This window comes from Ochotona princeps, chromosome 2 (assembly GCF_030435755.1).
Source record: "Ochotona princeps isolate mOchPri1 chromosome 2, mOchPri1.hap1, whole genome shotgun sequence".
Classification (NCBI taxonomy): domain Eukaryota; kingdom Metazoa; phylum Chordata; class Mammalia; order Lagomorpha; family Ochotonidae; genus Ochotona; species Ochotona princeps.
The window spans coordinates 11957363-11982655 of record NC_080833.1 but is presented as its reverse complement, the minus strand read 5'-3'; the positions used below and the strand labels follow the sequence as shown (position 1 = coordinate 11982655).

Below are 25293 nucleotides of genomic sequence, written 5' to 3'. Positions count from 1 at the left end.
TGACTAAACCTCCTCTCTGGAATACTAGAACAACTGGTTTAGGAAGCTGGCTAAGGCCCATTCTGGTCCCTTGCATTCTGGTAACTGCTCGTGACCCCTTGAAAATTTATACTTTAAGAGACTGCAGCTTAGTCTTGGAGCAGGAGTCCGCGCATGCAACTATGAGATTGTCTGTAGGAAGTCACTTGTGTCCTTCCTTTCCTTCCAGTAAAAACTCAGTGATCTTATTCAGGTGAGATGCAGCCACCCAGCTGGATTGTGGGGTTTAACGGGAGCGTATGAGAGGGCACAGCAGCTCTGCACTGCTCCTGAGTGCTGCCCAGTGCCCAGCTGTGCTCAATCTCCCCCCTTGCTGCGCCTGTCCCCTCTAGGATGTCCCCGTTGAGGCTCTCACCACAGTGAAGCCTTATTGCAATGAGATCCACGCCCAGGCCCAGCTGTGGCTCAAGAGAGATCCCAAGGCGTCCTATGAAGCCTGGAAGAAGTGTCTTCCTATCCGAGGTGTGTCTGTCGCCCACGCACGAATGGGGCAGTGTTAACTTGGTCTCTGTCTGCCTTTGTGGTTTTTTTTTCTTTTATGGTTTCTTTTATTTATTTGAAAAAGTTACAGAGGGGAAGGGTGAGATGGAGAGCTCTTCCATCTGCTAGTACACTCCTGAGATGGTCGAAACGGCCAGGACTGGGCCAGGCTGAAGCCAGAGCCTTCATCTGGGTCTCCCACATGGGTAGCAGGAGCCCAAACACTTGTGCCATCCTCCACTGGTTTGGGAGCTGGTTCAGAAACAGAGCAGCTGGAAATGAACTGGTGCCCAGATGGAATGCTAGTATCGCAGGCAGTGGCTTTACCTGTACACCACAGCACTGGCTCCCCACTGCCTCGGTCTAGACACCGCCCGTCTGTCACTCTTGCACTTACTCAACCCTCCTGCTGTCGATCTGACAGGGGCAGATGGCAATGGGAAAACCCCCAGCAAAGCAGAGCTCCGCCATCTCTACTTGACCGAGAAGTACATCTGGAGGTGGAAGCAGTTCCTGAGTCGCCGGGGCAAGAGGACCTCCCCCTTGGATCTCAAATTGGGGCATAACAACTGGCTGCGACAGGTGAGCAGCCATCTCCTTGACCCCTGACCCCTGGCCCCAGACCTGGCCCAGAGGCCGGGCAGTGTGTGCGTGCTCCTCACCGCGTGTCTGCCCTGTTCTGCTCTTGCCTCCTCTTGATCCTTTCAAACAGGAGGAGGTTGAGCTTCTTGGCTGGCAGCCCCTGGCATGGGGAATGGCCAGGTGGATGCTCCTTTCACCTTTTCTACCAAGCTTGGGCACTCTGCTCTATTCTGTGCCCATGTCACATGATGGAACCTCAGAGCCTGGCTCTCTGTTCTCATCCATGTCTTCATCCTTCTCTTCCTCTTTCTAATTAATGTTTTAAAGAGTTATAGCAGTTATATTGTAGAGAAGCTATTTGTTGGTTTTTATCAAAGGAAAACCTATAAGCTCAGCATCTGTCTCTTCCCCCAAAAAAACTTACTGAACTTTGCTGAGGACAAAGACTTCAGTCTTCCAAAACTGTGTTCCCCAGTCTGGCTGATGGAGAAGTGTCTGTCTGCAGCCATGGCTCTTGTGTTAGCCGGGGAGCTGTACCTGTAACATTTCCCTGGAGAGGCTGCCCTTCTCAGGGCTGGGAGGCAGTGACTGTACTCTCTGTTGGGGTCAGGGGGGCAGGCTGTCTCCTGAGCCTCCGATTCTCCTCTCTGCTGTCCTGTAGGTGCTCTTCACCCCAGCAACGCAGGCCGCACGGCAAGCAGCCTGCACCATCGTGGAAGCTCTAGCCACCATCCCCAGCCGCAAGCAGCAGGTCCTCGACCTCCTCACCAGGTATCTTGGGGTCTGGGCCAAGGAAGGTGGGGAGATTTGACCTAGAACAGTAGCCTGTTGCCCAGAGGAATCTGTGGGTCAGGGTTGGAGACACACACCTATGGTCTGTGACTGTTTTCATCTCACGTAGAAACCCACAGAAATGATTGTTAAAAAGCTGAGCTGTAGTGCAGTGCTAACAGCAGGAGCTAACGTTTATTGACATTTAGCAGGCGTTTAATGTTTTGGCCTGTATAATCTTGTGTTACACTTAGAGTAATAAGCAGAGTAAAAATGTTTGAAGGGTTTGGCATTCATTCCCTATAGTGTGTTCTAGACTTGGAGCTCCACTGCCCAGCAGGGGCCCCTTTCCTAAGTGGGGGCGGTGTGTTCTAAGATCTTCCCAAGGAGTAGGCTTTGGGTTTTCTCAGATGCCCCTGCTGCCGCCATCAGGCCTGCAGAGGGAAGAGCAGGAGATAGAGAGAGCCTGCAGCTGTGGGAGCTGCGGGGCCTCCCTGATGGGCCCTGTCTGTCCGGCTGCAGTTACTTGGATGAGCTGAGTGTGGCTGGGGAGTGTGCTGCAGAGTACCTGGCTCTGTATCAGAAGCTCATCACTTCGGCTCACTGGAAAGTCTACCTGGCCGCTCGGGGAGTCCTGCCCTACGTGGGCAACCTCATCACCAAGGTATCTCATCCCACTGTCTGAGAAGCTCCTCTTCCTCCCATTCTGTCCTCACTGCACTCTGATAGAAACTTGTATTCTTTCTGTTGAGGAAGATGTTTGTTAAAAATACATTTTGAGGCTTTGTCTTTTTGCTAGTGCAGCCTGTTGGGGGCATTTCAGGTGTTCCAAGTTTTTAAGCAATCTCTCAGCGCTGCAAGAGCTTCTTAGAAAGGAGTTCTGCGAGAGCCGACTAAGAAGGTGCTGACTGCTGAATGTTTTGGGGTACCACCGTCTCCTACAGTGGTGGTGGAGACTGGTCGTACATCATGGGCTGTATGTTAACTGTGCTTGTCATCCTTTTTAGGAAATCGCCCGGTTGTTGGCCCTGGAGGAGGCCACCTTGAGCACTGATCTACAACAAGGCTATGCCCTCAAAAGTCTCACAGGTAGAGAAGCCTGGCCCTGCCCCAGAGCGTCATCCTTGGTGTGTTTACAGCACTGACCCTGAGCTGCTTGGGTGCCGGAGTTGACTCCTGTTGACTCTAGTGCAGACTTACACTGTGTCTTCCCTCTTGTTGAGGGGTTTACGTGTTTGCTGTTGACCAGTTCATTCCAGCCCTGCCCTGGGCTCTCGCCTGATTGCCCTGCTGTTTTGTTTGTTTGCAGACTTTTGAAGACAGCCTCCTTTTTAGCTTCTCATCCAGTACTCTTACAGCACCGGTTTTGTATCCCCATAGGCCTTCTCTCCTCCTTCGTTGAGGTGGAATCCATCAAAAGGCACTTTAAGAGTCGCTTGGTAGGCACAGTGCTGAATGGCTATCTGTGCCTGCGGAAGCTGGTGGTGCAGAGAACCAAGCTGATCGATGAGACCCAGGATATGCTGCTGGAGATGCTGGAGGACATGACCACAGGTAGCACTGCTGAGCAGCTGGAGCTTGGGGCGCACAGAGCCCCTTGGGGGCTCACCTGACATGTTAGTATGATGTCCTCTACTCGGGCAGAGCCGGAGGAGGAGGGCAGACAACTCCCTGCCTTCAGGGCGAGACCCCCTATCAAGAGCATTGGCTTGTGGATGACAGTTCCAAGCTAGGCTCAGTCATTGGTTATTTTAGCTTGAGCTTTTTAGATAGGGTAGAGATCTAGGGTTCTCAGAAAAGCTCTTCTTTATTCTGGAAAATTCTCAGTCGTTGTCTCACATTGCCTCTGGTCCAGTCTCCCTTGTTTTTCCTGATGAAGCCTTATTTTCGCTCTTGTCTACATCTCTTTTAATAAAAGATTTACTTACTTAAAATGCAGAGACACAGAGACAGAGACACAGAGGCTTCTTCCATCTACTCGCTTGCTGTCCAGACGACTACAGTGGCCAGGGCTGGGCCCGACTGAGGCCAGGAGCCTGGAGCTCTGTCCTGGGCTCAGACACTTGGGCCATCTCCCACTGCTTTCTCCGGTGCCTTAGCAAGGAGCTGGCCCAGGAGATGCAGAGCAGCCGGGACTTGGGCCAGTGCTCCGCGACAGGGTGTCAGTGTCACATGTGGTGGCTGAGTGTGCTGCACCACAGTGCTGGCCGTGCTGTACATGTCTCTTCAGCCGCGCCTTGATAGTGCTCCTCTTCCATGTTAATGTGACATTTTGGGTAATTTCTTCAGGTCATCCATTGTTTTCCTCACTATGTGTAATTTTTTTTATGCCTCCCATTGAGTTCTTAGAGTTTTAGATTTTATAGTCCTTGCCTTTGTATTCACATTTCCCATCTCTTTAATAATTTTTAAACATTTAACATATTTGTGTCTGATAGTTCAACAGCTGTTTCTGTTTGCTCTTCTGGCTCTTGTTCATGGTGCTTTCAGTGTATCACTGTATTGGTGACTTTTGATTGTGACCTTATAATTTTGAGGTTTGCCGGGGGCAGTATTTAGGACCAAGTTAGTGGTCGAATTTCCCTGAAAGGCTTTGTAAATTTCTGTGAGCCTTCCAGGGCACTGCCATCCCAGACTGTCCTGATCGTTGCCTTTTTCAGGGCTGCTTCCTAAAAGTGTGAGGTTTGAGTCACCTCTGGGCGAGGGCAGCTTGTTAAGAGTTCTCACAGGAAAACCGTCTCCTCTGCTCAGTGCTGCGGTTTATGGAGAGACCATTGCCCTCCAGCCATTTAGCCGAGAAAGTGGGAGCATCACTTCTAGCTGACTGGATTTGTACATGACAGTGTGCGGAGTCCCGGCTGAACTCACTGCCTCATTACATGTGACCTGTATGCAGGTCTCAAATCCTAGCAGGTTTGGAAACCCCAGTTCAGTCTGAAACTGTTTTCACTGTTTTGCTTATTTCCTTAGGTTTCTGATTTCTGCTCATTTTTGGCTATTGATTCTTGTTTGCTGATGTGGTTCATTCCCTTGATGGCCACAACGGCCAGGGCAGGGCTAGGCTGGCACTCCATCCAGGTTTTCTGGGTGCAGGGACTCAGGGACTTGGACCATCTTATGCTGCTTTCTCAGGCACATTAATAGGTAACTGGATTGGAAATGGAGCAGTGGGAATCAAATTAGTGTCTGTATGTCCATTGCAGCTAGCTGCTGAGCCGGCTATGCCACAGTGCCAGCTCCTAATTCAACATTTTAAATAAGGAGTTCCAGGTTAGGGAACTTCTGCTATATTGCCCATTGTCATCAGTCCACGCTGTGTTGGCCGATGACCTTATTAGTGGGACCCTTGAAAAACAATATATTTCCTTCCTCCCTAATGACACAGTTATCTCTGACTCTTAGAGAACACTGCCTAATCTTTAGAATGGAGCTTAAAACGGTCACTTCCAGCTGATTTGACTAGAACACAGTTAGGATTATTACTTGGCATTTTTGATTGCCTGCGTCAGGCATGGGGGTGCTAGGTTAAATAAGGCCTTGTGTCTTTCCTTCAAGACAAGCTTGGCTTTGGGTTGTTGCATTGAATGTGGCCTGGGTATAAAGCAGTCAGCAGTGAGTTGAAGTATCAGGGCTGCCATGTAGGACACTTACAGACTTGGCAGGGAGAAGGATCCGGTCACAGTCGGTGTGTCATTTAAACTCTCATGTCGATGTACACAGGTGGGCTCTCCTAACTGACTGGGCTGCTTTGCTTTCTGGCAGGTACAGAATCGGAAACTAAGGCTTTCATGGCTGTGTGCATCGAGACAGCCAAGCGCTACAACCTGGACGACTACCGAACGCCGGTGTTCATCTTTGAGAGGCTCTGCAGCATCATCTACCCTGTAAGCAGGTGCTCCTTCCCGCGGCGCCCGGGGGCCGTGAAAGGGGAGTCTCACTGGGAGCGGTTGTGGGCCAGTCTGTTTTAGGAAGATTTACTGACAGGAAACAGAAGCTCTCTTCTTGTGCCTGGTGGGGAATCAAGACCTCCCTTGGTCTTCTTTCCTCAATTCAAGGTCAACATTAGACACTTATTTTATCTCTTAAACTAACACTGGTCTCCCACTTCCAAAATCCCATTGCTTATCAGTCCACCATGCTGTGGAAAGCTTTTTTTGTTTGTTTTAATTTTGAGATTTGTGTTTATTTGAAACAAAGAGATCTTCATTTGCGAGTTTTCTTTCCAAATAACTGTAACTGAAGCCAGGAATTCCATCCAGGGCTCCTTCATGGGTGGCAGGCAGGGGCCCAAGTACTTGGGCCTTCGTCTGCTGTTTGCAGGTGCATCAGCAGGAAGCTGAGTGAGGAGCAGAGCAGCCAAGACTCAGAGTCACTGCTGTGATGTGGGATGCTGCGATGCTGCAGTCACAGGCGGCAGCTGAGCCCAGGTCCCATCATGCTGCCCCAAGGAGCAGTTCTGAATAGAAAGGCATTTTCACATTCTCCCTTTCCCCCTTGTTTTATGCGCACCTGTGGTGTGTGTTTTCTCCTAGCCTGAAATTTATGAAAGTATGGTAGGATCCAAAGTCCCCTTGTCGTAACTGAGGAAGGATGCAGTGGCAGTATTACCTGTTCACAATGGACTGTTGTGGTTGGGCAGCTTTGAGTGGTGAATCGCAGAAACGCCCTCTTCGTGGCCGTCAGTGACAAAGCCATTCCATCCCCAGTGTGGTAGTTACACAGGAGACAAGCAGGTCCGTTCTGACCTGTTTGTTAGCCTCGCAATCCTGCTCAGATGTTCAAGGCTTCAGGAATCATATCTGGCTGTTTTGGAATCCCATGTGAGAGGCTTGATGAGTCAGGTTCTCCCTCCAGCTGTCCACAGGGAAAGGTCACCGGGGATGAGTCTGCCTCTCTGTCACCCCAATTCAGCCTTCACTCTGTCCTGTAGGAGGAGAATGAAGTCACTGAGTTCTTTGTGACCTTGGAGAAGGACCCCCAGCAAGAAGACTTCTTACAGGGCAGGATGCCCGGGAACCCGTATAGCAGCAATGAGCCTGGCATTGGGCCACTCATGAGGGACATCAAGAACAAGATTTGCCAGGACTGTGACCTGGTGGCTCTGCTGGAGGATGACAGTGGGATGGAGGTAACGTACCTGGGAGCCCACTGCCCTGATTGGAAGCAGGGTTAGGGATCAGATCCAGGTGCTTCCCCTGAGCAGCTGTTTGACCTTGGGCGGGTCTCTTCCAGTTCCTCATCCACACATTGTGGTTCATGAGTCCCACCTTCCTGGGTGTTAAGATTCATTTCCTGTGAAAGGTTTTGCCCAATGGCTGGCATGGAATGAGTGGTTAGTGCCTAGTGGTGATGGTGGTCGGTTGCTGCTGCTGTTGTCACTGCTGGCAGAGGCTTCTCAGTTTACAAGTTAATTGAACTCCTTAAATGTTGGCGTTGTAAATCCTCTGCAGGTGTGTTGCCTTCCTACAGACAGCTGGAATGGTTGGGTATTCAAGTACACATGGTGAAAGGCAGGCATTGTGGAGTGAACAAAGAAAAACTGCTTGTCCTGGTACTGACCCTCTGATGGACCAAGGACAGGAGGAAGTCCTCAGCAGGGGTTTTAGGCAGGAGTCCTCCATTGCATTGGAATGTTTGTGACCCTGAAACTGCACAGCAGTCTGTGTCGTGCACACACGGGCATTTGTTTAGCACAAAGATGTCTGTCAAGGGGCCATGATACACAGAATTAGGAATCCTGAAGTGCTGCCGTATAAACTAGCACTGCGTCTTGAAATGTGTTTGCCTTGCAATTGTGTAGAATAACAAACTCATCTGTTTTTCTGTTCAAGCTCCTAGTGAACAATAAAATCATTAGCTTGGACCTGCCTGTGGCTGAGGTTTACAAGAAGGTCTGGTGTACCACAAATGAGGTATGTGTGTGTTTTCTTGCTTGAAGCTGTGGTTTTCCTTTTCTGACTTAAGCCAGCTTGTACCAGGAGAAGCCATTGTTAATCCCCTTACACTCAGCTTGCTGCCACACTTAGGAGCCTCTGCCCAGTGTGTGGGTGTAGGGAGAAGACCTTGTCCTCTCTGGAGGTTGCTAACTAGCAGAGGTTGAAGAGCTTCAGGAAGATGCAGGCATTTCCTGCCCTGCGCAGTCCCAGGGCCAGCCAGCTCCTGAGGGTGCTGTGACGGGCAAGGCCTGATGCTTTGGGCCCTTTGGAGAGCGTTGCCGCTGACATTTCGTTCTCGGCTTCTCTGGGCTTGCTCGTTGTTCCAAACATTTTCCCAGTTAGCTGTGTTAAAGGCCTCATTTTTATTTTATTGGTAGGGAGATTGAGATTCAAATCAGCACTTGTTCTTTTTTTTTTTAAAGATTTATTCACTTTATTGTAGTCAGATATACAGAGAGGAAGAGAGACAGAGAGGAAGATCTTCCGTCTGATGATTCACTCCCCAAGTGAGCCGCAACGGCCGGTGCGGGCCGATCCGATGCCGGGAACCAGGAACCTCTTCTGGGTCTCCCACGCGGCTGCAGGGTCCCAAGTCCTTGGGCCATCCTTGACTGCCTTTCCAGGCCACAAGCAGGGAGCTGGATGGGAAGTGGAGCTGCCAGAATTAGAACCGGCGCCCATATGGGATCCCGAGACATTCAAGGCGAGGACTTTAGCCGCTAGGCCACGCCGCCGGGCCCGGCACTTGTTCTTGAGAAAGGAAGGTCCCCTTGCCCCCCAAATGCTTGCAACAGGCTTGACTAGGTCAGGCTGAAATCCCAGGCTCCTATGGGTGGCAGGGGCCTGAGTGCTTGGTCACCGTCTGCTGCCTTCCCAGGTGCATTAGCAGGAAAATGAACCCAGACACTCAGATACAAGATGCAAATGTCCCAAGTAGTAACTGCTGCGTCAGGCGTGCAACCCTCTTCTTTTTAAATCTTTGTGACGTTTCTATCCCTATTTGTCCTTTAAATGACCAAAATATGTAACTGAATTCCAGGAAGCTGTTGGGACTGCACTCCAAACTTGCTATGCTTAGTCCCAGACATTCCTGAAATAAGTTGAGCAGCGTATCTGTACATCTGACCTTTAGTTTGTTATACAGTTTGGCCTTGCTCATTTCTGTTCTACCGCTTGGGCTGAAGTCCTGGTCCCACTGGACTGCTGCCTTTGGACAGCCGTTGCTGCTGTCAGTGATGTTTTAGTATCCAAACAGAACAGCACAGGTTTGATACTAGATGCACATAAAAAGCAAAGATGAAACTTCTGTGATGTAGGGAACTCAGTGAATCCACATGGGCAGCTCATCTCGCCTTTTGAGCCACAAGGCAAGGTAAATGTTGAGACTCGTTCATCCCTCCCATTGGCATGCACTGTTCACTGAGGGGTCCTCTGGCCAAGTCCAGAGTTTGTAATAGCTTTTTCTCTGGGCCTTCAAATGCTTAATTATCATAGGACCTAACACATGAAACACTCAATAAATAATCATTACATATTGTTTTATGAGATTGTGTTTGTGAAATGTTTCCCACAATGTCTAGCCTGACACAGTCACTCAATAAAATTAGCTTTATTGCACCTTTGTGAGCTTTGTAAGTTTGGATTCTGGGAGATTTTGTTGTTAAGAGGTTCTCCACATTGCTGAGGCACTGAACAAGGTGGGGTGTTAGGTCCTCTGCACTTTTCTGGGCCCATTGACAAGTAAGTTTCTCTGTACAGGGGGAGCCCATGAGAATTGTTTATCGGATGCGAGGGTTGCTGGGTGATGCCACTGAGGAGTTTATCGAGTCCCTGGACTCCACCACAGGTAATAATGGTACTTTGCCCAGGACAGCATTGAGCTGAGCGGGTCACTTCTCAGGACTTGAGTATCAGCAGATCTCCAGGAATCTGCATCGTAACTGTGGAGGGTAAAAATGCCAGCATCCATGGCCTGGTTCTGACAGCTAAGGGGTTGAGCACAATCTGACTTCTAGAGGAAGTTATGCAATCAGAAACAAACTGATTCAGATTTATTTTTAGCTTGGCTTTTTTTTCTGCCATTGGTGATAATGGTACATATATGTTTCACAGTTGTAACTGACTTGAACCTTAAAAAAGCTCATAGGAGTGAGATATTGTAGTTTATTATCCAGTGCTGGCCTGTGGTTGGCTGTGTCTTTATTGGAGGTAAGGAAAAGACTGTTGGCTAACATCCTGGCAGAATGCCCCTGGATCGCTTGTTCACTGCCCCTATTTCTGTTTGTTTTCCCTTATCTGCAGATGAAGAAGAAGATGAAGAAGAAGTGTACAAGATGGCTGGGGTGATGGCCCAGTGTGGGGGCCTGGACTGCATGCTTAACAGACTGGCAGGAATCAGAGATTTTAAGCAGGGGCGCCACCTTCTTACAGTGAGTTGAGGGTCAGCAAGGTGGGAACCAGCCTTTAAGCTTTGATAGAAGTCATTGTTCCACTTCACCGTAAAGGGCAACATGGTGCTGTGGCTATTCCCTAAACCATCCAGACCTTAGACACCTCGCACTCCTACAATCCAGTGTGATGGCAGCCTTCTCTGATACTTCAGTCATCCTAGGAGCCACCATCTGATTGTCTTCCCAAATAACTGCACTGGTGTCGATCAACGTTTTTCTTTTATTATTGCTTTTCAAATGGGTTTCTGTAATATAGCTGCATTCTTGCACTGTAGAGTTTTGTTTGGGGATTCATACAACTGTCTCATTAGTAAGGATTAAAGAAGTCCATGGGTGCCACAGTGGTACTACCTTTTCAGCTCACAGGGTGTGAGAGAGCGTGTATGGTCATGGTCATGCCTGTGGTTGAAGTGACTGCCCTAGTTCTGAGCTCGTGGAGGCCATGGGCTTTGGGATCATTCTGCCTTCTGTTAGGTCAGTTCAGTGTCTGAGTTAGTACTGAGGTTTTTCCTAGACCAACAGAGCAGCACCTGTCCCAGTAGGAGCTGGTATCTCTGCCATAGTTTTAGCATTTGAGGGTGTGGGGGGGAATACCCATCCCACAGGAGCTGCCTCTGGAAAATACTGCTCTTCTGAAATGCCAAGCTAATGGGAGAGCCCAGCCTCGGCCTGTGGAGCTACCACTTTTCACTGCCCTCTGCATCCTAGAGAAGGCACTTGGTGATCGGGCCTGGCTCCTCTTAGGCATTTGTTTCCTGCTTGTCTCTTCGTCTTCCACGTGCAAATCAGCTCATGGATTCTGACTGTCTTCTCTTGTCAGGTGCTACTGAAATTGTTCAGTTACTGTGTGAAGGTGAAAGTCAACCGTCAACAACTGGTCAAGCTGGAAATGAACACCTTGAACGTCATGCTGGGGACTCTAAACCTGGTAAAGAAAGTGGGCTGTGGGTGATGAGGAGGGAGTCTTAGGGGTCCTGGTGGGGAAACACCTCCATTCTGGGGTTAGATACAGGGCCTCAAGCTTTAGTGCAAGCCCTTCCGTCTGGCTGCCTGATCGTTCAGTTGGCCCTTCTGCTGGCTTGTGCTCATGCAGTTGGCATGGCATCACACCCAGCACCGTTCCTGTCCATGTCCTGAGTTCAAATGGGAGAAGCAGGCCCTACAGATTCCACAGCACACACTCGCAGTCTCTGGGAGTTCAGGCTGTGAAGGGCACCCTTGACCCTTGAACCTTGAGCGGTTGCAGGGTTTTCTGTTTCTTTTAATCACTTCTCTTTGATTCCCTAGCAATTAAAAAAAAATGTATTTGTCTTTATCTATTTGCAAGGCAGAGCAGGAGAGAGAAAAAAACAAAGACCTTCCCTTGTCTACTGACTTATCACCCAAATGTTCACAGTAGCAAGGATTGGACCAGGCCAATGCCAGGAGCCTGGAGCTCTCCAGCTTTCACATGTGGGTGACAGAGTCCCCAATACTTGGGCCATTCTGTTGCCTTCCAGCGTGTAGTAGCAGCAAGCTAGATTGGAAGCAGAGTAGCCTGGACTCAAGTTGGTGCTCTGATAGAGGACATGGCAGCTTGCTCTGTGCCACAGTGCTAGTGTAGTTTGGTCCTGAGAGTGACTGGGTCTCCCTCCCTACAGGCCCTGGTAGCTGAGCAGGAAAGCAAGGACAGTGGGGGAGCAGCCGTGGCTGAACAAGTGCTTAGCATCATGGAGATCATTCTAGATGAGTCCAACGCTGAGCCCCTGAGTGAAGACAAGGTGAGTGGAGTCGTGTCCCCATGTTTCAGGCCTGGGGGCCTGCGCTGACGTTGTCAGCAGTGGACTTGCTTGTGTGTTACTGAGTTCAACCAAAGATCATCCAGCCCACTCACATCATTTAATCAGTTGCTCTCTGTCCATAATATCTCCCATTCTAATTGGTGCTAATGACTTGGCTGGAGCTGTGAGCCTTCTGTTGGCAAGGAAGCGAAGGGGAATGTTTTGATCATTTGATGCTGAACAGAGCCACCACAGGACTTAACGCTGTTGTTATTCCCAGAGAGCTACTGGAGCACAATTCTTAATGACTGAATGGGAGTGAATGAGCTTTGGGGTCAACCGTTGTCTGCAGCCACCATCCTGGCTACATGAAGGGCCTTCCCCCTCCTTTGCAGGGAAACCTCCTCTTGACGGGTGACAAGGATCAGCTTGTGATGCTCTTGGACCAGATCAACAGCACCTTCGTGCGCTCCAACCCCAGTGTGCTCCAGGGCCTGCTTCGCATTATCCCATACCTTTCCTTTGGAGAGGTAGAGAAAATGCAGATCCTGGTGGAACGATTCAAACCCTACTGCAACTTTGACAAGTATGTGACTGGGTCAGAGTCTCCACAGAAACCCTCACCCTCAGTCCTCTGGGGCTCATGTAGAATCATCCAGATTTCTCAAAGATTCTTGTGTGCTCTCTCTGGCTTTTAAGGGTCTCAGTCTAGCTGGGGAGTCAATGGAAGTATATTGTGTTAAATTAGCAACTGGCCAGGCAGAGAAGGTATGGCTGTTGGTGAAATGGGGAAAAGTCTGATAAGGTCGGGGGAGTCACGTTTGAGGGTGTGAAAACACAAGAGAATGTCAGAGAACGTTGTTGAGCAAGGGCGGGGGTGCCGGGAGCCAGGTCTGAAGGCCTTTAGGTTTAGTGAGAGTTTTGACTAGTTCCTGTGCTGGTTGAAGATCAAGGGCAAGGCTTCATGGGTTTTGTCCTGCTTGTCACACACTGAGCCTTGCTCTTCCTGTGTAGGTATGATGAAGACCACAGTGGCGATGACAAAGTCTTCCTGGACTGCTTCTGTAAGATAGCAGCTGGCATCAAGAACAACAGCAATGGGCATCAGCTGAAGGACCTCATCCTGCAGAAGGGCATTACCCAGAATGCCCTGGACTACATGAAAAAACACATCCCCAGTGCCAAGAAGTAGGACTCTGCCTTGGAGGGTCTCTCCCCTCCCTTTTCCTGCTCCAGCACCCTCGTGTGTCACAGTTCATGCCTGCTCCTTGGCCCTGCCATGGGGCCTTCTGCCCCCTCTGGCAGCTCTCAGGGTGACCACTCAGCCACTGCGCAGTCCTCCAGGGCTGTGGGGAAAGGGGCCTGGGTTTGGGTTTTTGTTCATTTTCAGAGCTGGTTGGTCTTTGTGATTCTTTGTAACACTCTGGGAGGGTCCTGCCTGAATAAACCCTGCTAGTTTAGACCAGCCAGAATCAGCAGCTGGTTGCTAGGTAGCCTTAGCCTCCTGGGCCCACTCATATGCCTTCCTCTGCTCTGCAGTTTGGATGCGGACATCTGGAAAAAGTTTCTGTCTCGCCCAGCGCTGCCGTTTATCCTGAGGCTTCTCCGGGGGCTGGCCATCCAGCACCCTGCCACCCAGGTGAGTGGCTGGCATGCATGTACACCTTACTCTCTGCAGGCAGGGCATGCAGGCTGAGGGAAACAGCGACACATCTCCTCCATTTGCCTCCGACTGAAGAAATAGAACCCCCTGGTTTACCTCAAGATGTTTGCCACCCCCTGGAGGAGAATCTGGAGCCGCAGGGACTCAGAGGGCAGCCAGTGCATTTCTGCATGGATGTCATTGTTGGGGATTTCTCGTTCGGAGCACTCTTAATGGGGACTTCAATAGGTCCTGGATCATCTGTGCAGCAGCTGAACTAACTGGGATGGTTGACAACTAGGCTGGATCTGTGGCCACAGGCCCTGGGACTGAGTACCAACACCTTGTGTTCTGCTCAGCCGGAGGCAGCTAAAAGCTTCATTCTTAGGGAGGTCTGTCTGGGTCACTCTGTAACTCATTCCTAATCTCTTACTCACTGTCAGTCCTTACAAACTCCAGTCCAGGTCCACCTGTAAGAGGGACAAGGACTGGACTCATGTTTTCTTTGAGTAACAGGTTTGTGTGTGTGAAAGGCAGAGTTTCAGAGAGAAAGAGAGAGTGCAGTATCTACAGTGATGGGGGCTGGGGCAGTCCAAAGCCAGGAGCCAAGTGCTTCTTCTAGGTCTCCCACGTGGGTACAAGGGACCAAGCACTAGGCCATCCTCTCTGGCTTTCCCAGGCCATTAGTAGGGAGGGAGCTGGAGCAGCCTGGACATAGATAGACCAGCCTCTGTATGGGATGCTGGTGTCCTAGGTGCTAACTTTACCTGTTAAACCACACAAAAGGATTTCTAAGAGAGCCTGGCACTTGCAAATTTGAGGGGCACAAGAAGTGTGAAACATTTCAAGAAGTGAAAAGAGTTGCATATGGAAGGAAGACCTAAAGTACTGCCTTGATATGTGCAGACAGACAGTCCCTCCCTCTCTCTTTCTCTTTCTTCCCTCTCTCCCTCCCTCCTTCTCTCCCCCTCACTGTGGGTGCTGAGCTTGGGATGCTGAAGGCCAAGTTCGGAGCAGTTGACATAAGGGCTGGGCATTAAGGAGCACAGGACGTGCAAGGACCTGTGATTTTGCTGAGACGGGTCTGACGAGTCCCCAGTGTGAGACGATTGATGAACCAGCGAGCGCCTGTGATGACTGCTGCTGAGCCTTCGCCTCACAGCCTCACCTGTTGCTTTGCATTTGCCATCAGATTCACAGTACTTGCTATTGTGTCACTTGTGATGGGGTGGTGGGGTAGCAGTGATGTGAAGGTGGCTCTCAGCAAGCGACCTGGAGTGCTTCCTGGGCACAGCTCCTGCCAGTGCTCTGCCTTCCCCCTCCCCGGCCACAGCCTGGTGCTGCAGCCCCCACTGCCAAGTCCCTTCTGCACAGGGCTGTCTTAGTGATGGCTGCTTTTGAGAAATTGCTCATCTCTCCACTTCCACTGGAGCAGTACTACCTGTAGCATACCTAGCCTGAAACAATTGCCACAGGTTTGGTTGACCTAAAGGCTTCCAGGTGAGGTCAGGGCAGTCCCTTGTGAATCGCTATTTGGGCCTGTTATGCCTTGAGCTCACCCCTCACCTCACCAGCTGCTGCTGCTTCTCTCCCTGGGCCTTGCTCTTTCACTATGTTGTCTCATGTTGAATTATCACCGTGACCTGGCATTACCCCGTTGCATATGGCACGATGAGGCTGAATAGCCTGTAACTAACTGGTCAAGGGACAATGGCAGAGCCAAACCCTTCCATCTGTTTCTGTCTCTGCCAGTATAGAATCAAAGGCTTTGGCTACCCACTGAGTGGTTTCTAAACCCTGAAGCTTCTGGGAGCAAGTCTTGTCTAACTGGAGGCATGTTTCTCTGGTCTTGTTGGCAGGTTCTGATTGGAACTGACTCCATCACAAACCTGCATAAGCTGGAGCAGGTGTCCAGTGATGAGGGCATCGGGACCCTGGCAGAGAACCTGCTGGAGGCCCTGAGAGAACACCCTGATGTAAATAAGAAGATTGACGCGGCCCGCAGGGAGACCCGGGCTGAGAAGAAGCGCATGGCCATGGCGATGAGGCAGAAGGCTCTGGGCACCCTGGGCATGACGGTAAGGCCCTACCCAGCCCTGCTCGCTTGCCCACACTTAATGAGGAGATGGCCGTGTCCCTGCCGTCTATACCCACAGTGTGACTGTTGTGTGCATTCAGTGAAGACTCGGGTGGGTTAACTAAGCCTGTTCACAGTGGTAGTGCACGTGCTGACCACACCAATCATTTAGGGAGGCTTGTTGTATGCTTTGCTTTCTGCCTTGGAACATTTTATTTCAATGGTTCAGTGAAGCCGGCCTTACTGTAGCCATGTTTCAGATGAGGAAGCTGAGATGGAGAGGTAAGATCGGTAGGCCTAAGCCTGTCACCAAGAAGTGGGCGAGAGGATTTTGAACCTGGGTCTATTGGACACAGGCTGTTTGTGCCCTTTTTAATATCCCACCTTGAAGGAAGCAGTAGTCCACCAGAGAGCCTTTTCGCAGCCAGGGGAATTGTCAGCAGACCAATACTCACCCAGGAAGTGGATCGAGTAATGGCCCTGGGCAGCTGAAATTGGGTGTTGCTGGCACAGAGGAGCCTTTTTTGGTGGCAAACAGTGTTCTGCCAGGGTTCCCACACTTCAGTGCTTCCTGTCAGAAGGGGAGACTGGCAGAGGAGTCTGGGTCTTGGAGCCTTCTTAGATGACTCCTAACAGGCTCTCCTTGTGGTGTATGTGGAAGAATACCCTGTTCTGCACGTCCCCTGGCAGGGGAAGAGGGCATGTGGAAATGTTCTGACCTGACTCCTGGGTGTCTCCACAGACAAACGAAAAGGGCCAGGTTGTGACCAAGACGGCGCTACTGAAGCAGATGGAGGAGTTGATTGAGGAGCCGGGCCTCACATGCTGCATCTGCAGGGAGGGGTACAAGTTCCAGGTACAGCTGCTGGGCTGCGCTCCAGCCTGAGGACGTGCGACCCTGCCCCGTGTTCTAGGTGGCCTCCCTCCTGGGGCCCAGCTTGTGCTTGACGGGCTAGGGAGGAGGCTTAAAGCTTAGGAACTGTCAGGAGGACTGCGGCGATGGTGGTTGTTCTTGATCCAGCTTCTCTTAGACAAGTAGCCCCTTGAGTTTCCATCTGTAAATGAGGCCTCATGCTTGGAGCTTTACGGAAACTGGCTAGTTTCTTCTCTATGTAAAAAAGCCCCAACTTCTGGTGAAAATGACAGACAGAGCTAGAATTCAGCCTAGACTCCTTGGACTCTAAACCCAGGCTTAATACATCATGGTGCTTCCATTCTGGGGCCCTGCAAAGGAGCTCAGACCCTGCCCCTCTCGCTCGTTCAAGCAGAGCGCCTGCCCCAGAGAGGAGTCTGCAGGTTCCCCCCTTGAATCCAGCATGCATGTGCTACTTGGCACCAGGGTTGCAGGAGGGCAGGCCCCTCCGTACAAGCCTTGCTGGGCCCTGTACCCCCTGCCACAGGTTCCTCTGCCCTGCTTGGTGGAGGATGAAGGGCAGATGACTTGTCAGGAAGCTCTTTCTGGCCTTTTCAGACAGCTGAAGCATCAAGAAGAGGAAGGTGACTTAGTTTAGGCTTGTATTTCTGCCTCTTTGCACAAAACCACATTCCTACTGGTTGCTGCTTTTTCATGAGGCTGTGCCTAGCTGAGTGTTTACCCATGGCTGAGGGCGACCTCACCCCCTCGCCAGCACACACACTTGCATGGTTAAAGCGACTTTCTAAAGCCAGTGGGGAGCTTTGTACTCACCTCCTCTCCTCTCTGTGTTGTCTCTGCAGCCCACCAAGGTGTTGGGCATCTACACATTCACTAAGCGGGTCGCCTTAGAGGAGATGGAGAACAAGCCTCGGAAGCAGCAGGGCTACAGCACCGTGTCCCACTTCAACATCGTGCACTACGACTGCCACCTGGCTGCCGTCAGGTGGGCATGGCTTGTGGGGAGCGGGCCGCTGTTCTGCCGGGGTGGGCCTCTTCCCCAGGGCCTGCACTTGCTGGCGCTGGCTCTGCCAGCTTGGCGGTCGCTTTGCCCTAAACTGAAAGCAGACTTGCTAAGCAGTGTTTGCCATTAAGGTTACAAGTGGCTGTTTCCACTTCTGCCGCTCTTGGTTCATTCCAGTACTCACTGGTCCCTGCTCTCCTCCCTGTGCAGGTTGGCTCGAGGCCGGGAAGAGTGGGAAAGTGCTGCCCTTCAGAATGCCAACACCAAGTGCAATGGGCTCCTTCCCGTCTGGGGGCCCCACGTCCCTGAGTCAGCTTTTGCCACTTGCTTGGCGAGGTGAGTGTTGAATATTTGCCTGGTAGAAATGAGTCCAGGCCAGTCCGATAGCACCATTTCCTGTCTTGGGGAGCTGTCCAGAGCAGCTGAGGATGGGGGAAGGTACTTACTGAGGGGATGGTCTGCAGTCCAACCTCAGGCTGACAGCAGCCAGCACCCTCAGCTTCTGAGGCACTGGGAAAGTACTGTCAACTCTGTTGGTCTTCAGCCTAAGACCTGAGATCTCTGCCCTCCAACTTAGTCCTTGAAGCCAAGATTTCCCAGTTTTGTACAGTGAGTGAGTAACCTGATGTTTAATAATGAAAGTGGCTCAGTGGTAGGAGGGATATTGTAAAGCCATGGTGGTTGTAAAATTCCAAGTAAAGCTTCGCCAGAGGCTTTGTGTCATTTTGATTCCCACCCCAAATCCTGTTGGGTGATAGATCCCTGGCAGTAAGGATAATAAAAATGGGCAATGTGTGTGAGTGCTTACCCTCTGTGGTCATTATACCCATTCTGCAGATGAAAGTATCCTCGTGCTTGCCTCCACACTGTTCTGGGCATTCCCTTTGTCTTTTCCGTTTATTCACCCTGATAGCCATCAGAAGGGCTTCTGTCTGCCAGGCTGGGCTTTTGCCAGGAAACCCAATTGCAGCATTTGTTCTGTTTCCCCAGGCACAACACTTACCTCCAGGAATGCACAGGCCAGCGGGAGCCCACGTACCAGCTCAACATCCACGACATCAAGCTCCTCTTCCTGCGCTTTGCCATGGAACAGTCATTCAGTGCCGACACCGGCGGGGGAGGCCGGGAGAGCAACATCCACCTGATCCCATACATCATTCACACTGTGCTTTATGTCCTGAACACGTCAGTATCCTGTCGCCCACACGTGGCTCTCAGCTCACCCACCCCATCCCCCTTCTTTCCCATGCCGACCTAAGGCAGCCTTTGTCGAGGTAGGGAAGTTCATCTCTTGAACCGGAGAAGGAAGCTACAAGGGTGATTTCCTTTTCCAAACTGCCTCATCTTCCGCTATGGGCAGCCAGGAGCTACATCCCTGGACTGACCGGCAGGGCATCAGGAAGTGGGAGAAAGCCAGGCCGCTGAAGTCTATGTTGATGTAGCCACTACAACTACTTTCAAGACTCCTGGGTGGTGGGAAGCCGTGTTGGGGCTTCGCTGCGATCCTTAGCCCAGGATCACAGTGAGTTTTTAGAGGTGAAGGCAGCAGAGCTGGGTTAGTGATCCCTGCTTTCTCTCTTGTTCTCTCTTGTGTGTAATGCTTCTGGCAAGTGCAAGGGGCAAAGGGTGATGACATCTGGAGGGGAAAGTCAACCAGGAATGCAGGCGCCAGCAACAACACATGTGTAGTTTTTGGCCAGTTGCGCATTAGATTGATACCTGGAAGTGTGATTTGAAGGGGGCACTTGGAGGGAGTAGGGAATCTTTTATTCCATTCTGAAATTTAAAAACAAGACCAAGAGGCGTATTATGTCTTGGCATATGGTTTTGTTTAAATGGGTTCCTACTTGTAAGCCCTGTTTCCTGCAGTCTTGCAGGCCTCCCGGGCAGGGCTCGGCGCCTGTGCACTGCCCACCTGTGTGGCTGGCATGCAGCCCAAGCGGCAGGACAGCCTGTCTCTTGTTCCCTGGGGCCCGCCCTCCACAGCAGTGTTTTCTCCTTCCCTCCCTGCCCTCCTGAGACTGCGGGCTTCATTGTTGAAGATGCAGGCAGGTCTCCGTCAGCACATTACATCATCTGCTGAGCCAGAAGCAGATGCTGTTGTCGGAAGAAGCACCTGCCTCACAGAGCTTGCCGCCATCCGCGCCACGCAGCAGGCCTGAGCGGGCTAATTACCAAGATTCCCGGGGCCCTGGCCAGCCCTTGCTTCTTGCAGAGACGTGTCTCTTGGCAGTCTTGAGGTGGACTGGACTGCTCCCTTCTACACGAAAAAAACAAGCTCGGCCAAGAAAATGATTTCTGTGATTTGCTTCACTGGAATAGAACCGGTGACTTCGGGGGTCCCATTGGTCCCATAGGCCAGGCATTTTTAGCTCTGGCTCATGTCCGTTTCAGGAGACAGGGAGTTGACTCTGTTCCTGTGGCCTTGGTCAGTCAGAGGCTGAGCTGGAGGCTTTGCAGGAGGCCACTGCTCTGCCACAGGCTGTCTTCCCTAACCAGCCATCTGACTTCGGTGAACTTGGTCTCAAGGCAGCGGGGTACCAGTGGTGGAACTTTTCCATGTGAAGGCAAATGTGTCACCCCTTGGCTGCCCTGAGCCACAGAGTGAGACCTGAGTGATGACAGATGAGGCATGATCCAGGAGGGGCAGTCCAGTGTATCCCCACATTGTGGCCATGCCCATTCTCCAGGTGCCCTGCGCCCTGTCCTCCCACTTTCCTTCAGCCCAGTCTGTAGCAGTGTCATCTGCCGCCTTGGAAACTGCACTGTAATGGCTGCTCGTGTCATGTTTGTTATGGAAGTAGGCCTGCCTATCAGGCAAGTGTGGCAGGAGAAAACCATGAGGAAAGTCGAGCCAGAAGCAAAGACTGCAGTGACTTCCCGGTGCCTGGTCAATATGCCATTGTCAAAACTTCACCCTAGGAGGGCAGTACACACATCGGCGTGGAAGGTTCAGGAGCAAGGCTGCTAGGATTCGATACTACCATCCTACTCCAGGGTGACTTTAGGCACAAGATCTGCCCTCTTGTGTACTGTAGTTTCCTCTGCTCCGAGATTGGAGTAGTGATTGTATCTTATCTGTCCTTATGAGGCTCAGAAGAGATCATCCACATCAGACATGTAGAGTGGTGCCCATTGTCAGGCTTGTGGCAGCTCTGGTGAGAGAAGAAGCAGTGCTCGCCTGGAGACCAGCCTTAGAATTGAGGGGAGGAGCACAGGCTGTAGAACAGCCAGCCGTCAGGAGCCAAGGTTGGGGCCGGACACACACTGCATGCAGGCCCCTGGGAAATAGAAAGGCTGTGTGGATTGAGGCTGTGGATATGAGCCAGGGAATCTAGCTTTGTGCTCCAGCTGCCTCACTTAGGAGCTAGGTGACTGGTCAGACCGCCTCACGTCTCCGAAGTTCCCAAGGAGTTGGAACAGTTGCATGTGGGTGCCTGACAGCAGAGTGTCAGGAGCCACTAGTTGTTTAGGATTGCGCTGGATCAGAATAGACGCCACACAGGAGGGCCTGGGCAAAAGGCGGCACTTGTATTGCCAGAGGGGAGGGAGGGAGGCCTCATGGCTGCAGCTGGTAACATTCACCCAACCAAGTGCTCACAAATTGTAGGCGCAAGCCAAGCCAGTCTTTCCATCTGGCTGCTGGTGCCTCCCCGCACCCTGCTCTCATCATACCCCTTTTCTTTCCAGAACTCGAGCAACTTCCCGAGAAGAAAAGAACCTCCAAGGCTTCTTGGAGCAGCCCAAGGAGAAGTGGGTGGAAAGCGCCTTCGAGGTGGATGGGCCACACTACTATGCAGCACTGGCCCTGCACGTCCTGCCCCCAGAGCAGTGGAGAACCGTGCGCCTGGAGATGCTGCGCAGGCTGCTGGTGACCTCACAGGCTCGGGCTGTGGCTCCAGGAGGCGCCACCAGGTCAGTGCTTGCCACGGAGAGCCCCGCTGCCTGGGGCCTTGCTCTCTGGTTCAGCAGTTGGCCCTGACCAGAGGCCGTCCGAAGGCTGGCAGCTGCCTCGGCTCTTAAATTCTGTATCCAGCTAGTGGAACAGTGGATCCAGGCTTCCTTGCTGGAGGGAATTTCAGAACAGCGGCCAGGCATGAGTGATACATTTAAGGAGGAAAGCCAAGGGCACCAGGGGCCGAGAGTGGGGACCAGGTGTTTGACTGTTGTTGGTCTGGGCATAAGCAGGAAAGTGTCAGCATGGTCACAGGTAGGGACTTCCTGGTCCAAAGCTCATTGTCCCCTACTTCTCCACCTACTATGTTGGCATCCCATCGGCACCTCTGTGCTCTTATTCTCTGTTCATGCACATGTGTGCCTGCCGGAGAGGAGGGTGCCTTCCAGGAAGGCAGTGGACTGCTTCTGTGAGCTGTGCTGTGATTCGGTCAGTTAGGGAGGTGTCCACAAACAGCAGATATCACCATTTCTTTGAGGGAACCCCCTAAGGGCTGCATAAATGGGACACTTCTTCCCCCTGAGCCATCAGCCTGCACTAGGGAGCTGCACCTGTGCCCCTCAGATGCATGTGCCTCCATTTCTGGAAAGTCTGCCCCTCTTTCTGCTGCTCCCCTGCGATCCCCAGGGGTCTTTCCACATCTCTAGGTCAGGTTGGACACAGAGGGCACATCTTAGGCAGACCAAGTGGCACACAGCTGATCTCCTGCCATCAGCTCTGCTTTATGGGGTTCAGGAGCCTCATGCCTCCAGGTTGGAGCTGCCCCACAGAATCTGGCCAGTCCTGGTTTGTGTGTGCACAGTAGAGGAGGGCGAGTCTTTTTGTTAGGCTGCTGCATGGCCCCTGTCCCCATTCCAGAGGTGTCACATTCCACTGTTACCCAAGAGCTGCCGGATGCCCAAAATCCATGAGAGCGCTGGGGAGTTGATAGGTCAGATCTGGCGGCCGCATTCAGGCATGTGCTCTGGGGCTTGCGTGGCAGGTGTGCAGGCTGAGCCCGCCAGGACTGCTTCTGCTTTCGCTAACCGTCCCCAGCAGTCAGGAAGCCTGTTTGGTCACAGCTTGTTTGGGAAACCCAATATGAGGTGCAGGTGTGGGTTGCCATTTTCTCTGTAGCCGTTTAGTCACTGGACTAATTAGCCTTAGATAATTAAGTAGGGCTGGATCGTGCAAGATTTCTGCTCACCAAAGCAGAACAATCACAGAGGACCATCCCTGGCCAAGGGCTGGGGCCGGGAGCTGAGCAGACTGGCCCAGGTGCTGGAGCTGGGATTCCAGGGAGGAGCAGTCGTGGTTGGAAGGGTGTTCAGAGCGTGTTTTGTGCTGGTGGGGCAGTGTCCATGAGCAGGCCCGGTGGCTTCTGTGCTGGTGGGGTGGGGGCAGTAGGAGGTACACGGGAAAACTGACCTGCATATTTGACATTCAGGGAAAAGGGGTCTTCCTGTGCCAGAAGCCTGCAGTATTTAAATCTGGAGCCCCTTCATCTTCCCTCGTAGCCTCACCTGTAACTTCCTCTGGAGCAGAGTGTTTTCCTCATGCAAGGGCCTCCCTTCTAGTCGTTTCCATTTTGAGCTGCAGCATCTGCGAGCAGCTTTGGCAGTGGAGAAAGGAGAAGGACACTGATAGAAGGAGGTTCTGGCCTCGTGTTAGCAAACAAGAGATTGCCTCACTGCTTGATGCTCCTGTGAGAATTAAATAAAGCGAGTGCGGATGTGAATGATCTAACCCATACTAGGCAGTCCCTTCACTTTAGGCCTGTATAGTTTTAACTTCTGAACTACATAATATACACACTTACGCACACACGCATCTTCCATCTGCTGGTTCATTTCCCAGATGGCTAGAGCTGAGCCAGGCTGAAGCTAGCAAACCAGCTTCCAGGTCTCCCACCTGGGTGGAGAAGGCCCAAGGACTTGAGCCAACCTCCTCTGCTTTCCTCAGGCCGTTAACAGGGAGCTGGATCAGAAGTGGAGCACGTGGGACTTGAGCCAGTACCTATATAGGATGCTAGTGTTGCAGGTAGCAGCTTTACGCACTGTGCCACAACACCATCCACTGTTTCCACAACCCTTACACTTGCACATGCATGTTAATACTAAACATCCCAAAACATGGGATGTCTTACAAGGTTCACAGTGCTCTGTGACAGTGCTGGTCACCCTGAATCTTAGGACAGTTGTGGCAGTTTACAGATGAAGTTCCCTGCAGCCTGGAGGTGGAAGCGCACCCCACCTCCCTTCACCCTCCTTATGTCACGGGGGCTCTGTCCACTTTGCTCCTCCCCTCACACCAAGAGTGTCTCCTGAGAGGGCAGCCAAGGTGGTGCACGCCACCCCAGGACTCCAAGGCACTGGCTGCCTTTAACCCTGAACCGAATCGGCAGGTTACGTAGAGAAGCCAAAGGATGTGTTAATGGCACCTAGAGATGTCGGGCGGCCACACGTCCTGAACTCTGCCGGTACTCGACACTAGTTTCTACCAGCTGGCTGCTTCGACACAAAGTGCACCTTTGGAAGGTCTCTGGCTGATTTGGGGCTGTTGACTTTGCGAAATAAGCTTTTCCTGATGGGAGTGGCAAGATTGGAGTACAGAGTGGTTAATTAAGTCGTGGAATCCGTGAGGTGGTGTGGGGCTGTGCAAGGAAACATGGGCATCCTCCCAAGTCAGGGGCTTTATTTTAATTTATATATTCATTTGTTCTTATTTGAAAGGCATAGCAGCAGAGAAGGGAAGGAAGAGATAGGCAGAGAATCTGCCATCCAGTGGTTCATTCACCACATGGCCTCAATAGCCAGCAGTGGGCCAGGTCACAAGCAGGAAACCAGTGTGGTCTCCCATGTGGGTGATATGGCCCCAGCAGCTGGGATCCAAACTGGCCACTCTGATGGATGGCTTGTCTCAAGTGGTGGCTTAACCCACTGTACCACAACTCCAGCCCTGGGAGAGTTTTGGGTGTCACTGTTTTGCTGTTCTCATCTTCCTTGGACTTAGCAGCCGAGTACTGAGAGAGTCATATGCATTTCACTGAACCCTTTCGGAGTAAGTAAACCTACAGGTACCAAGGCTTCACAAGGTTGCCTTCTTGCTTGTCACCAAGAACATGGTTAAGTGGCTGGGCTTATGCGAAATGCCTTTGTAGGAGCTCTGCCCCTGGCACCCCGGGCTCTGCTCTGCCCCTGAGTGTCTCCTTGGTGTTCTTTTCCAGGCTGGCGGACAAGGCAGTGAAGGACTACTCTACCTATCGGGCTTCCCTGCTCTTCTGGGCCCTCGTCGATCTCATTTACAACATGTTTAAGGTAAGGACAGAGTTGAGGCCCGCCTTGGTCTGCCAGGATGGAAACATACACCCCCGAGCTGGGAGCCGGCCCCGTGTCTGGGTGGCTCTCCTCTGTGGCCTGAGGGTACTCTGCTGCTGAGCAGCAAGTGGCTCCTGTGGGCAGGCAGGGAGGGTTCATGATGGCAACCGTGGCCCTGGGATCACTCCTCTCACCCGCCCTCAAGCTGAGCTTGCTGCGAGCCCACGACCTTTCCATGTCACACGGGTGTGAAGGCTGTTGCCCTGTGGGACAGACTCAGCCCTGCAGGCTGCCTGGGACAGGCCGCTGCCCTGTGCCTGAGAGGATCCCTTCCCCTGAGCGAGAAGGCTCAGCACAGGAAGCTGTTGGCGTTCCCTTGACTTTGCAGACATAGTCACTTGTTGGAGCTTGTGTGTGATGAAGGATCC

General features: G+C 51.8%; 1 protein-coding gene across 7 annotated transcripts in view; it reads left to right on the top strand.

Annotated features, from left to right (window-relative positions):
- Positions 1 to 25293, top strand: part of UBR4 (ubiquitin protein ligase E3 component n-recognin 4) — a 150533-nt gene that overhangs the window by 123681 nt on the left and 1559 nt on the right. For all 7 annotated transcript variants that reach the window (XM_058675913.1, XM_058675916.1, XM_058675908.1 and 4 more), the window contains 23 exons: positions 372 to 501; positions 944 to 1101; positions 1763 to 1872; positions 2395 to 2536; positions 2880 to 2961; positions 3253 to 3426; positions 5635 to 5756; positions 6803 to 7000; positions 7704 to 7784; positions 9567 to 9654; positions 10110 to 10237; positions 11079 to 11186; positions 11899 to 12018; positions 12414 to 12604; positions 13033 to 13206; positions 13558 to 13657; positions 15520 to 15738; positions 16480 to 16593; positions 17454 to 17596; positions 17825 to 17950; positions 18605 to 18799; positions 21305 to 21529; positions 24775 to 24865. In XM_058675913.1, coding sequence (XP_058531896.1) covers positions 372 to 501; positions 944 to 1101; positions 1763 to 1872; positions 2395 to 2536; positions 2880 to 2961; positions 3253 to 3426; positions 5635 to 5756; positions 6803 to 7000; positions 7704 to 7784; positions 9567 to 9654; positions 10110 to 10237; positions 11079 to 11186; positions 11899 to 12018; positions 12414 to 12604; positions 13033 to 13206; positions 13558 to 13657; positions 15520 to 15738; positions 16480 to 16593; positions 17454 to 17596; positions 17825 to 17950; positions 18605 to 18799; positions 21305 to 21529; positions 24775 to 24865 — 3219 coding nt within the window. The remainder of the gene's footprint in view (positions 1 to 371; positions 502 to 943; positions 1102 to 1762; positions 1873 to 2394; positions 2537 to 2879; positions 2962 to 3252; positions 3427 to 5634; positions 5757 to 6802; positions 7001 to 7703; positions 7785 to 9566; positions 9655 to 10109; positions 10238 to 11078; positions 11187 to 11898; positions 12019 to 12413; positions 12605 to 13032; positions 13207 to 13557; positions 13658 to 15519; positions 15739 to 16479; positions 16594 to 17453; positions 17597 to 17824; positions 17951 to 18604; positions 18800 to 21304; positions 21530 to 24774; positions 24866 to 25293) is intronic.